At 53.0% G+C, this 13268-nt stretch overlaps 2 protein-coding genes across 2 annotated transcripts; both read right to left on the bottom strand.

Moving 5' to 3' along the window:
- Positions 1 to 1408: 1408 nt before the first annotated feature.
- Positions 1409 to 3570, bottom strand: SNRPG (small nuclear ribonucleoprotein polypeptide G). The gene is made up of 4 exons (XM_077805856.1): positions 3456 to 3570; positions 2800 to 2822; positions 2036 to 2160; positions 1409 to 1604 (listed from the first exon to the last, which is right to left on the bottom strand). Exons 1-4 carry the CDS (start codon positions 3485 to 3487, stop codon positions 1554 to 1556), a joined length of 231 nt encoding a protein of 76 aa, XP_077661982.1. The 5' UTR covers positions 3488 to 3570; the 3' UTR covers positions 1409 to 1553.
- Positions 3571 to 5428: 1858 nt separating this feature from the next.
- FAM136A (family with sequence similarity 136 member A) lies at positions 5429 to 11073 on the bottom strand. The gene is made up of 3 exons (XM_077805869.1): positions 10921 to 11073; positions 9191 to 9331; positions 5429 to 7653 (listed from the first exon to the last, which is right to left on the bottom strand). The coding sequence occupies exons 1-3, from the start codon at positions 11005 to 11007 to the stop codon at positions 7465 to 7467; spliced, it is 417 nt and encodes a 138-aa protein (XP_077661995.1). The 5' UTR covers positions 11008 to 11073; the 3' UTR covers positions 5429 to 7464.
- Between the last annotated feature and the right edge of the window lie 2195 nt (positions 11074 to 13268).

The following is a 13268-nucleotide window of genomic DNA, read 5'->3' as shown; positions in this document are numbered from 1 at the left end:
GCAGTGTTGTTAGCAGTATAAGTAAAGCCTTCCAACTGAATTTTCTATGTTTAAAGGGAATTATATATAAAAATGTCTTCTGAAACAAACTATCGGAGTAGAGGGTGGTATTGAGAAGCAAACTGCATCAAGGGTTTGATCATCCTTTAAACAGTAGCTGCATCTCCTGGGAAGATTAGGTTGTTTCTGTGAGTCATATGTCTGTGCCTTCTACTCTGCTGTGGAGAAAAGTATAAAGCCACAGAACCTTCATACCAGAAAAGTGTCAAGTCTCTATACAACCATTTTTTAATATTTATGTACATGCTAGTTATTGATAGTTTAATCTTTTGAAGATCCTTAAGACTGGCCTATTCTTTCTTCAGCATTTTTAAGGCCTGTTTCTAGTAGCAGTAGACAATATGTCTGTGAAAGTGAAAGTTATTCAGATATAACAGATCTGTTTTGGTTTTTATATAATTAAATAGGTGCCACTCTTTGTAAAGCAAAAGGTGGGGCAAATGCTTTAGCCCAAGCCTATTAAAGGATTTCATTGTTAGAGAGGTTTTGCACTGCAGTAGCAAAACTGAAATATGAATCACGTGTCCAGAGGCCAAATTATCTACTGCTGTAACTCCATTATCTATAAATGTTAGTTCCACATGAGGGAACAGCTCACTGTGCAAGGAGTTCATCTATTGTACTGTAGTAGAGTTATTCACTATAGTAAATACACTGCTGTTTCACTATCAGAACCAGCTGGAATGGTTTGAACTCCAGAAACATCACAATGGAGTAGTTTTATTACCATGTTTAGTGTTTGATTTCCCAGGAGCCTGACGCACCCAGCTCATGAAGTAATCGCTGAAGGTGAACCTGAAGGCTTTGCTGGAGAGGTGTAGAGTCTGGGGGCTTTTTCACATCCCCTCTGGACTCCAATAGCTGGACTTGTGACCAGACCAGGATAGCCTAAATCCTTTAGGCCATCCTGCCCCAGCTAAGGAAAAAGATTAGTAATTCAGTACCTTTCTGCTCTAATCACATTTTAAAATAGGCCAAAATGGATGGGAAAGAGGCAGACTGAAATTCACAATGCTACCACTAACAATGTAGGAAAAGATTCACAGTCCATGATTCTGGCTCTTTTCTGCTGTGAAGACTGGAGACCTGTTCCTAGACATTTTTCACTTGAAATAATGAAGGGGAAAGATTAAAAGTGTCTAGTCCTGTTGGCCTGAAAGCTTGTGTATTAATAAAATGGTGAAATAAAAAAGGTATAGCTCACCTATTGTGCTACCACAGAACTAAAGTCTCTCAGTTACTTCTGGTGCACTCCAGAGCCAAGACTTTCTGGAATATGCACAAGATACTTCAGCAGGCAATCGGCACCAGTTTTAAGAGGAAGTTACATTAATTTAATTTACTCAAGTTATGTTAACCATTACAAAATTTATTTAACAAAAATAAGTTTACATGAGGAATGTACAGTTCCTGAAGACTCCTCATTCGTTAACGAGACAGCTGGAGTTAAGGGGAGGTTTATCACAGCGCTAGGCAGGAGTTCACTGGTTAATCTATACTCGTTCCAAGGCTTCTAACATAATGATGCTGTTTCCTCGTATTACCTAAAAATAAGGAATATAAAAAGATTAGAATTCTTTCGCAACCAATGTGGTTTAGCAGAACTAGAGATGGGACAAAGATCAGAAGTATTTAATGCTAGCAAACAACCCAGCTAGGAAGTAGTCTACAGCATGTATATTTCTCCAGATTAGCTCTTCTAGAAAGATGAACAGCAATTAACTTTGACTCATAAACCTCCCAGAGATTATTCAGTGACAAGTATGGTGTGGACTATCTAGTTTCCTAGAATTCACCTGGTTCAGGCACATTTGCTAGAAAATAGTGCTCATCAAGATACTGGAATTATGGCAACAGGTGGGGACTGGGGAAAGAGTCTGAAATAAGGAACACCCCCCCACACACACACACACACACTCTCTCTAAAAATGTTTCAACCCATACCATCCAATAGGGGTGAAAATTCTCTACTTACCACCATCCCTATAGTGTTCTGTTGTCCACCTTGTGCCATCTCCACACACTCGTCTATCACTAGATTCATGAAGGGGTCAAACCCTCGCAATATCCCTTGGACATGTCGGCCACCATTTAACTTCACTAGAAGAAATATTTGGCAAATAATTTAAAAAACAAAAAACAAAAAAAAACTACTGGCACGCAGCTGTAGTATTTAGCTTTCTTGGTTAGGAAGTGTTACCTTTGAGACGGGAGTTTTAGAACCATCTTTTAATGCTATGACGGTTTGAAACCTAGGCATACTGCATGTGAATGGACCATTGCTTACTAGAACTAGTATTCCCTATTCCACGGGCTTCATATACAAAAATGCAGTATAATAATGAGGAAGTCTGGATGGTGGTCAATATTAGCAGACTGTAGGCTGATATCACACATAGTACCCCTCAAAATGCAGGAGTAAAGTTACATTAGAGCTTCATAGTGGTTAGGCATTTAGTGTGCTGGTGATTGTTCTTCTGCGTTCCTGTTATCCTTGGGGACTGTTTTTGTACCATCCTTGATATAAGGATGTTTGCGTGAGTACACAGTGACTAGCACTTCTTAGGAATGTGCATTTCTGCACTATCATCCCTGTTCTTGCCAGATTCTGTGAGCAGGTCCTGCCTCATACTAGGCTTCTAATACAAGGGCTTATATCTCAGGCTCTCTTCCTGCTACCATGGGAACTTTAAAACGACAGCGATGCTCAGAATAAATCTAGGCGCATAAAGAACTCACGTGACAGCTTCTTGTCCATGAATCTGAAAGGCATAAGGGGGAAGAGCCGCACGTTAGCAGGGCAGAAAGACGGTACGCATTAACGCAGAACATGAACGGCGCGGCCCATCGGCCCGCTCCCGGGCATCCCGCTGGCGTGCACGCAAGTGTCACGCCATGGTCAATGGACCGGCTCAGGGCGGGGCTCTCTGGGCACGGTACCACGGCCCGGCAGCCTGACCACGGGCCAACAGCGCACTGCAACTCTGCGTGTATTGGGGGGGGCGGGGGGGGCAGAGAGACTTGAGTCAAGCTCTGCTCTGGGGCACCCAGCCTGATGTCACCCAGAATGGGGGGGGGTCCCTACGCACGTGCCCCTTGCCAGGGTGGATGGGGCGGGGCTGCCCCAGGGCCCTACCCGAGGTGGCACCACGTGCCCAGCACGGGGGGGGGGGGCGGGGCGGGGGGAGGAGTTACCCCAGAGGGGGGGTCTCGCCCGCCCCGCGCAGAGAGGCCCCGCTGGGCAGCGCGGTGCATGCCGGGACACAGGGGGCAGGAGGCCATAAAGGTGGGTCCTACTGAAATTCTGGCCCAGGGGCTACCCCCCCACCGCTCGCTCCGCATCCCCCGCCTCCCCCCGCGGGGCGATCGCCGCCGCCCCCCCCGGCCGCACTCACTTCTTCAGCTCGGGCGGGTGCGCTTTACTCATGGTGCCGCCTCAGTCAGCCCCGCCACAACCGCCTGGCGCTCCTCCGCACGGCTCCAGCGCTGGCGTCACCCCGTCCGCGGCTCAGCGACCAATCAGGGATTACGCCGAGGCCGCGGGCTTGCCCGCTGTCAGCCAATCAACAGTAACGCCGGGAGCGCATGCGTATGACTTCAAATCACTGACCCAATCAGCGTGATCGCCGGTATCGCCTGCGGGTGACCTCACTGACCCGCCAGCCAATTGCGGGCCGTGCCGCTTCCTCCCGGCAGCGCCACGGGGAGGGCACGCGACTCACTTCCCCCGTATTCCTCAGAAGAGCGGCCCTATCTCCGTAGCGGCAGCTCGGGAGCAAGATGGTTGCAGAACGGGCACTGAGAGCGGATGACAAGCCCAATTCCCCACCCGGAGCCGCCCGCAGCGCGCTTGCCGGGGCACACTGACGCGCCAAAAATATCGATGCGCGGCTCCCCGCGGCAATACGACCCTGCTCGTCCCATTTAGTGGGACGCTTACAGCAGATTAGCACCAGGGACAACGTTTAGATGCAAATTCGGGTCCCGCTCTGATTTCCAGGGGACCACTTTTCAAGGAAGTGGTGAATCAGAAATTCCAACGCAGGAGAAACCTTCCCTACCTTTGCTGCCAGCCCCTTCATGACTCTAGGTTCCATCCCCCTTCCCCTGTCTTGTCTATTTCGATCGTGAGCTCTTTGGGGAAGGGGCTCCCCACTTTTCTGCTGGCAAAGCCCCTAGCACCAGGGAGCTCCATTGTGCCTTGCCCCCCGGAAGGCGCGAAACAGGATTACTGATAAGCTTGCCCTCTGGTTCCCAAGCCGTGAGTTGGAACTAGAGCTGGTTTCAACCTTAGCCGTGAAACCCACGAGCAACGATACAAAATGAAGCGCTGGAGAGAGGAAAACGCGCTCGAACATCAATATCTTCATAAATGATCTGGAGGATGGTGTGGATTGCACTCTCAGCAAATTTGCGGATGATACTAAACTGGGAGGAGTGGTAGATACGCTGGAGGGCAGGGATAGGATACAGAGGGACCTAGACAAATTGGAGGATTGGGCCAAAAGAAATCTGATGAGGTTCAATAAGGATAAGTGCAGGGTCCTGCACTTAGGACGGAAGAATCCAATGCACCACTATAGACTAGGGACCGAATGGCTAGGCAGCAGTTCTGCGGAAAAGGACCTAGGGGTGACAGTGGACGAGAAGCTGGATATGAGTCAGCAGTGTGCCCTTGTTGCCAAGAAGGCCAATGGCATTTTGGGATGTATAAGTAGGGGCATAGCGAGCAGATCGAGGGACGTGATCGTTCCCCTCTATTCGACATTGGTGAGGCCTCATCTGGAGTACTGTGTCCAGTTTTGGGCCCCACACTACAAGAAGGATGTGGATAAATTGGAGAGAGTCCAGCGAAGGGCAACAAAAATGATTAGGGGTCTAGAACACATGACTTATGAGGAGAGGCTGAGGGAACTGGGATTGTTTAGCCTGCAGAAGAGAAGAATGAGGGGGGATTTGATGGCTGCTTTCAACTACCTGAAAGGGGGTTCCAAAGAGGATGGCTCTAGACTGTTCTCAATGGTAGCAGATGACAGAAGGAGGAGTAATGGTCTCAAGTTGCAGTGGGGGAGGTTTAGATTGGATATTAGGAAAAACTTTTTCACTAAGAGGGTGGTGAAACACTGGAATGCGTTACCTAGGGAGGTGGTAGAACCTCCTTCCTTAGAGGTTTTTAAGGTCAGGCTTGACAAAGCCCTGGCTGGGATGATTTAACTGGGAATTGGTCCTGCTTCGAGCAGGGGGTTGGACTAGATGACCTTCAGGGGTCCCTTCCAACCCTGATATTCTATGATTCTATGTACAGTCAAAATCCAGCACTTCTCGCAGCGGAGCCATGCCAAGCCTTGTCGTAAGTAAAAATACGGAGGAAGTTGTCATCTAACATTTATTTTTGAATCAAACGTTCGGAAAATAAATCAGTTTTTAAAAGGACAGAACAAAATGGTTGTGTTCATTATAGCTGTTCCTGAGAAGGTACGCAACAGGTCATTCAGCTCACAATAAATAGAACCATCCTAAGATACTCGCTACTGTGTCTCCAGCCACAAGGACAGGACAAGGTGGTGCTGCTGTTTACCGGATGTCGTTTCCCCTTTTTATTTTGGCGGTGATCATCTCTCTGTATTGTGCTCATTTACCTTGAGGACCACAGATTCAGAACTGTCTCCTCCTGCAGCTGAGTAGCTCCACATCTGAGGCAGCCAGTAATGCTGCTCCATGACTCACGGAGTCACGCCTTGCCCCAGCATTCAAGCCAACCTCCTCTGCATTGCTCCCTCTCCCCGCTGCTCCAGGGAGGAACAAGATGTGAAATCCACCTCAAGCCTGCACTGCAACATCCTGAAGAATCTGATTGTGCACTGATTTACGCTGCTGTAAATCCAATACTTCAGCAGAAAAACTGATTTATACCAGGATGAGGGAGAACAGAGACAGACTCTCTGTGTGTTTAATTAGGAATATCAGGTCAAAAAGGAGGACAGAACCCTTAAACCTTAAATCTTTAATTTTAATATTAAAACCTTCAGTGGTTGTTTTGCAGAGGCTCAGGTGAGGACAGTTATTTATGCCACACTGCATGGAACAATGTACCTGGTATAACTCTTAAAGACAGACTTCAGGCCCAACGCTGCTGTTCCTTACACCGCTATAAATCAGGAGTAACTCCACTAAAGCCAATAGAGTCATACTGGTGTAAAACCATCAGGAGTGGATCATTAAGTGGTATTGGCCATCCCTTTTCAACAGAGCATGCTACTTCTTGTGAATCATTGCTCCAGAGAACCCATACTGGGTTGCATGACCTTGCTCTCTTAGTAGAATTAGACACTGCAGGGTTGGTAGCCTGATAAAGACAAGGGGCTGATTCTCCACTCAGTCACGCTGGGTTTACACACAGGCATATCTCCATTTATTCCCGTAGCATTACTCCTGATTTATACCAGTGTGAGTGGCAGTAGAGGCTGAAGATGTTTTAACTGCAGAGACTTGACCTACCAATGCAAAAATGTTCTCCCTGATTCCTGGTGGAAGAAACATTGTAAGAGAAACAGACTTATTATCTAATACATTGCACACACTCCCCTTTGCATTGTTTCTTCCACGGCAAAAGAAATCTGCACTAGAGGGACCTGTCAGTGCTAGACGGTAAGTTCTGCAGATGTGAGAGCAGCTGAGGAGGAGAAAATCCTGTCCCCAAAGCATTTTTTTGTAATCACAACAGGCTGGAGAACAAGTGAGGCAGGAATACTGGCCCTTTGAACTCTAGGGCATCAGTTCAAACCCAACCCAGTGATAGTTTCACTTCAAATCCTCCTAGCCCATCACATCACCACCATCAAAAGGACACAGAGACTGGCCTTTTGGAGCCAGATCCTCAGTGGGTTTACACTGGCAAAGCTCCACTGTCACTAATGGGGCTACACTGATTTACATCTGCTGAGAACCCAGCCCTTAACTCCTGCAGGGCACTATTGAGGAATATTGGTTAGGCAGCACTGGGGAAGCTTGCATTGCTGTTACCCCTGTCTTAGGGACAAAGGCCCCTCAGGCTCCGGGCCTGTCAAACTGGTGCCTTCCAGCAGGCCTAAATTCAGAGGGAAGTCAAGGTCAGTGGAGGACACTGCTATTATCAGCATGGTGTGTACATACACTGACCATTAACCCTTTGAGAACTGGGGTCTGTCCTCTCCACAACTGGTGACATCCCTCAAATCAGCCCCAGACCACCAAGCCCTTAAACCAAACCAGCTCTCGAATGGACAACTGCAATACTTGGAAAATACAAAAATCACCCTAATCATCCATTTTCATTCCTCAATTTCCAACACGAATCTCCGTGTACACGTCTCTCTTTTAATAGGAACTACACTTCTCCCTCTCTCTCCCCAAACAGACGCAGCTTTATTGTGCAATGGCTGCCAAAGTCTCCTTCATTTTCTTGGTCATGCTGGGGATGAGATGCACGTGATCGTCAACGCACTTCGTCACGCAGCTCTCCAGCTGTTGTTTCACCTGCTGCTCCTTGCTCCCTGAATCCAGGGAATCTTTGGCTTTGTCATTACAGTGCATCGTGCAGCGAGCCAAACGGTCCTGCAAATGAGAATTCCGGACAGTTAGAGTTCACGCAGCTGCGAGCAAAATGCATTGGGTGGTGTAGTAGCTGGACAAACGAGCTCTTATCCACTTCTTAGATGGCAGGCCATCATGCCTTTGGCCACAGAACACAATTATTTGTAATGGAGGGGATGGATGGAAGAAGAACGAAGCTTGCTGCAGGCTCGAAGTTTACCACCATTTGCAACGAGACCTCCAAAGTCATTTTGCTATGTGGTGGTCTACATGCAATAAGTCGGGCAGGGTGTCTCAGCCTAGCTCATTGGTTCCAAGGCCAGAAGGGACCACTGTGATCATCTAGTCTGACATCCTATACAATACAGGCCAGAGAACTTCCCAAAATAATTCCTAGAGCAGAGCTTTCTGCAAAACAACCAATCTCGGTTTAAAATTGCCAGTGATCCATCAGAACTGGAATGCGTTACCTAGGGAGGTGGTGGAATCTCCTTCCTTAGAAGTTTTTAAGGTCAGGCTTGACAAAGCCTTGGCTGGGATGATTTAGTTGGGGATCGGTCCTGCTTTGAGCAGGGGGTTGGACTAGATGACCTCCTGAGGTCCCTTCCAACCCTGATCTTCTATGATTCTAACTCTTGGTAAGTTGTTCCAGTGGTTAATTACTCTGTTCCACATGGCCAGCAGTTTACACTGAGACCAAGGACTGAATGATGTGTATTTGACACAGGGCATTTCACCTCTAGGTCATCAGTATTAACCAAGCTCAGGTCAGCAGCATCTTAGAGATGATGCAATGGCTGCTTGGGGGGTCTCAGCCCAGATCCTAGGAGGCATCTCCCCTGCATAATAAAAGCTGCAACACAGCTGGGACCCCTATTAAGGTTCTCAGGAGAGAGGCCCTTGAAGATCACATTGTTCTGTGACCCCCAAATGCCATCCTTCTGAAGCAGGACGGAGTCAAATTCAGTGTGTGACAAAGAGAGAAAGGACGGTCCCGGGGTTAAAACTTGGGAGACCTGAGTTTAAGTCCCTGCTTGGCCACAGCCGTCCTGTGTGATGTTGGGCGAACAATACCGACTCTGTGAACTGAGAACAGCACTGCCCTACCTCCCCGGGTGTTGTGAAGGTAATTACAGACCGTGTGAACAAGACTGCGAGGCTCTCAGATACATTGGTAAGGGGGGGGGGGGGCGGCAATCAAGCCTTGTGTTACACAGTGAGCCTGGATTTAACACAGAGCAGAACCCTGAGTATCCGATACCCCCCTCCCTCAAAGTCGTCTCTTCTCCAAAATGAGATGCCCTGTTCACGTTACCAACTCCCTGCTTGGGTACATCCCCTTTTGTCCGGGTTACTTTTGCAACGGGGTTTGGCCCAGCACTGGCTCGCCCCACACCCGGGTGCATCCACGGCAAACCTCTGCGCCCGGCTTGAGACTAAGCCGGGATCAGATTCCGTGGGGAGCTGGGGCCCGAGAGACCGCCGCCGTCGATGCTATTTCCCTACGGGAACGCCAGGGCTCGCCCGCACCGGGGTCCACCGGTCGCTTTCTCCTCACCTGGAACCTCTCCAGCTCTTTGGTGACGACTGCCTGGGCCCGGGCCAGGGGCGCATGGCAGCGCTCGATGCAGTGGTGCACCTGCTGCATGGAGGCCAGGTCGTTCTCGCAGCAGTCGGCGCTGCACCGAAACATGTTACCCTGCCCAGGGCGGGAAAGAAAGCTGGCTTTTCCAAAGCTGTCGCCTGTAGCAACGCACATCTGAACCCCCCCGCAATACACCTGTCCCTTTCAATGGGGGGCCCTGTGCAGAGAGTGCTGACCTCCCAAAGCCACCTGGGGTTTGCAGAACGGCCTGGCTTTGACCCCCCCCCCCCCCCCAACTCTCCTTGAGCGTAGCCCTGACCCACCCCCACCGCGGTGCGGGGCCCAGAGCCCTGCGCACAGAGGGGCCCAGATCCCTGCACACACACACACGCTCCAGTAGGCATGGGGGCAGAGCTCACTGACCCCTTCCCCCCCTTCACTAAGGGTCCAGGGCCCCTCTACAGACACACCCACAAGGGCGGGGGTGGGCTAGGCTCACAGGTTTGCTCCCCGCATGGCCAGAGGAGCCCGGGCCCGCATTGCAATGGGTCAGAAAGCAGGGTACTGCTGGGGGTGGGGGGGAGAGGAGCAGGTAGATGGGGGGAGCTGGCAGCACAGAAGAGGGGGTGCGGGGAGGGGGAGGGTGCTAGGCTCACGGGTTTGCTCCCCGCATGGCCAGGGGGGCCCGGGCCCACATTGCAATGGGTCAGAAAGCAGGGTGCTCATGGGGTACTGCTGGGGCGGGGGGAGAGGAGCAGGTGGATGGTGTGGGGGGGTTGGCAGCACAGAAGAGGGGGTGCGGGGAGGGGGAGGGTGCTAGGCTCACGGGTTTGCTCCCCGCATGGCCAGGGGGGCCCGGGCCCGCATTGCAATGGGTCAGAAAGCAGGGTACTGCTGGGGGGGGGAAGAGGAGCAGGTAGATGGGGGGGGCTGCAGCACAGAAGGGGGGGGAGGGGGCTAGGCTCACGGGTTCACTCCCCGCATGGCCAGGGGGGCCCGGGCCCACACTGCAATGGGTCAGAAAGCAGGGTACTGCTGTGGGGGGGGGGGAAGAGGAGCAGGTAGATGGGGGGGCTGGCAGCACAGAAGAGGGGGGGCCGGGAGGGGGGCTAGGCTCACGGGTTTGCTCCCCGCATGGCCAGGGGGGCCCGGGCCCGCATTGCAATGGGTCAGAAAGCAGGGTACTGCTGGGGGGGGGGGGAGAGGAGCAGGTAGATGGGGGGGGCTGCAGCACAGAAGGGGGGGGAGGGGGCTAGGCTCACGGGTTTGCTCCCCGCATGGCCGGGGGGCCCGGGCCCGCATTGCAATGGGTCAGAAAGCAGGGTACTGCTGGGGGTGGGGTGGGGGGAGAGGAGCAGGTAGATGGGGGGGGGAGGGGGCTAGGCTCACGGGTTTGCTCCCCGCATGGCCAGGGGGGCCCGGGCCCGCATTGCAATGGGTCAGAAAGCAGGGTACTGCTGGGGGGGGGAGAGAGGAGCAGGTAGATGGGGGGGCTGGCAGCACAGAAGAGGGGGGGCCGGGAGGGGGGCTAGGCTCACGGGTTTGCTCCCCGCATGGCCAGGGGGGCCCGGGCCCGCATTGCAATGGGTCAGAAAGCAGGGTACTGCTGGGGGGGGGGGGAGAGGAGCAAGTAGATGGGGGGGGGCTGCAGCACAGAAGAGGGGGCCTGCGGGAGGGGCCGGCGGGGACCCCCTCCCCGTTACCTGCATCTTGCGGATGTTCTCCCGCTCCAGCCCCTGCACCATGCTGTCGATGGCCTCCTGCATCCTGCTCTGCGGAGCCTCGGCCATGCCGCCCGCGCCCACGTGGGCCGCAGGCCCCCGGCCGCCGCGCGCGCTCCCTTCCCGGGTCAGCGCTCCCCGGGGGGGGGGGGGGCCAAGCCGGCTGCGCCGAACAGCGGCCCCTGCTGCCCGGCGGCGCGCACTGCAGGCCTGGGGCGCCCGCCCCGGCTGAGAGCGGCCGGCGCAGAGCAGCGCCTGCGGGGGGCTCTGCTCCCGCTGCCGGGCGGGGCCGCGGTCTCTGGCCGGGCTGGAGCGGAGGGAGTCGCACGGTGCGCGGCTGCTTGCCGAGGGGGGCACCGGCCAGCCCCGGGGGAAGGACGTCTCCCGCCACAGGGGTGGAGGCGTCTTGCGTGCTGGAGGGCAGGGAAGGGGAGCCTTGACAATGGCCCTGTCCAACCAATATGCACCCTGATCTGGGGGCGCCTTCAGGGCGTCCCCCGGGGTGGTTCCTCGCCCCCAGCCAGCCCCTGCATGTAGCAAAGCCCGTGGTGGAAGGGAAGGAGCAAGGGCGAGAGCAGCCTGCTGGTGATCCAAGGGGGAGCTGGTTAGGAATTGTCCCATGGCAGAAGCAGTTTAGCCGGAAAAGGGCGATTCATTAGACCATAAATGTCTGATGGAAACAAGTGCTGGTGCAAAGGGAGCGTGCAAGATGCCCTGCCCCCCCCCCCCACCCCCCGGGGCACACGGCGGTTGTGCATGGTGACCGCCCAGTGAGGAGGGACAGTGTGAGCAGAAGCTCTTGCGTTTGAGACCTGTTGGCTGTGCAGGAGGTCAGACTAGATCCTAATGGTCCCTTCTGAGCTAAATCTCTATGAAAAACTCAAGCAGGACACTGCGCAGAGCACCGTGTTGCTGCCCTTTGGAGAGAGAGGGAGCCTAAAGCTAGATACAGATTCACAGCCAGCGACTGAGAAACCGCTGGGTTTCCATCTCCAGTCAGTGCCATGCGCCGCGTAAATAAGTAGAGAGCAGCTATTAATCTTAGCATGGCTTAAGCACATCCGAGGTGACAGAAACCCCCCCCCCCCATCTGGGGGAAACCCCAAAGCAGGGGTGGCTAACGTGTGGCTCCAGAGACACATGCGGCTCCTTGTGCAGTCACCAACTTCCCAATGTGCCGGGGGGGGGGCGCCCACTGCTCAACCCCTGGCTCTGCCGCAGGCCCTGTCCCCACTCCGCCCCTTTCCACTCGCTTCTCTCCCTCCCCCCCCACAGAGCCTCCTGCACACCACGAAACAGCTGATTGGGAGGCGCTGGGAGGGAGGGGGAGGTGCTGATTGCCGGGGCTGCCAGTGGGTAGGAGGCTAGGGTGACCAGATGCCCCGATTTTATTAGGGACAGTCCTGATTTTGGGGGCTTTTTCTTATATAGGCTCCTATTACCCCCCACCCCGTGTCCCGATTTTTTACACTTGCTATCTGGTCACCTTATGGGAGGCTCTGGGAGTGGTGGGATGGGGGGGGGGAAACGGATGGGAGGCTGCTGACATATTACCGTGGCTCTGTACATTGGTAAATTCTGGCTCCTTCTCAGGCTCAGGTTGACCACCCCTGCCCCAAAGTGTCACAGTTGTCAATGGCCGGGTTCAGACTGCAGACTTCTGTCTCTACAAGCATGCGCCTCTGATAATGAGCTAAAAGATTCACCTTTGTTAGCAAGAAGCAGGCACAAAGCTCTGTGTGGTCCAGACACTAGGGGAAGACAGAGAGCTACACTACGTCTGCATGGGTTACAACCGTTACACTAAGGAATATTATGAGCAGGGATCACAAAGGAAATTACCCAGACAACGTTCATCCTGGAAGGGGTGGGAAAATAACCTCAGGTGGCGAGCTCAGTGTGTGCTCTGTCCCAGACCCCTGGAAAGAAGCATTGCATTCCTGGAGAAAATATTCCCTTGCATTCAAACTCAATGAAACTAGAAAGAGAAAGATCTGTCCCATGCTTCATCATGGGGTGGGGGGCATTTCTAAAGAATGGAAATTCTCCACGTTTCTTCAGAGCAGCCAAAACAATGAATGTCAGCCCTCTGGTCAGGAAGGAAGCTGCCTCTTTCTAGAAAAGGTTTGGGGCTCCAGTTCCACAGAACAGCAGGAAATGTCTTTGCTTCCGCACGCAGATCTATTAATAGCGGTTTTGTTCCCATTGCAGCGTTTTGGTGGGCTGCTGGCCGGGCACGTAGGAGTGGGAAGAGAACAATGAAAACAAGCAGCCCCAAACATTGAGCTAGCAGCCTAAACATGGGGTAGAGGGACTGGGTCAGTGGAGAT

This window comes from Eretmochelys imbricata, chromosome 26 (assembly GCF_965152235.1).
Source record: "Eretmochelys imbricata isolate rEreImb1 chromosome 26, rEreImb1.hap1, whole genome shotgun sequence".
Lineage (NCBI taxonomy): Eukaryota > Metazoa > Chordata > Testudines > Cheloniidae > Eretmochelys > Eretmochelys imbricata.
This window is presented reverse-complemented; position numbering and strand designations above follow the sequence as displayed.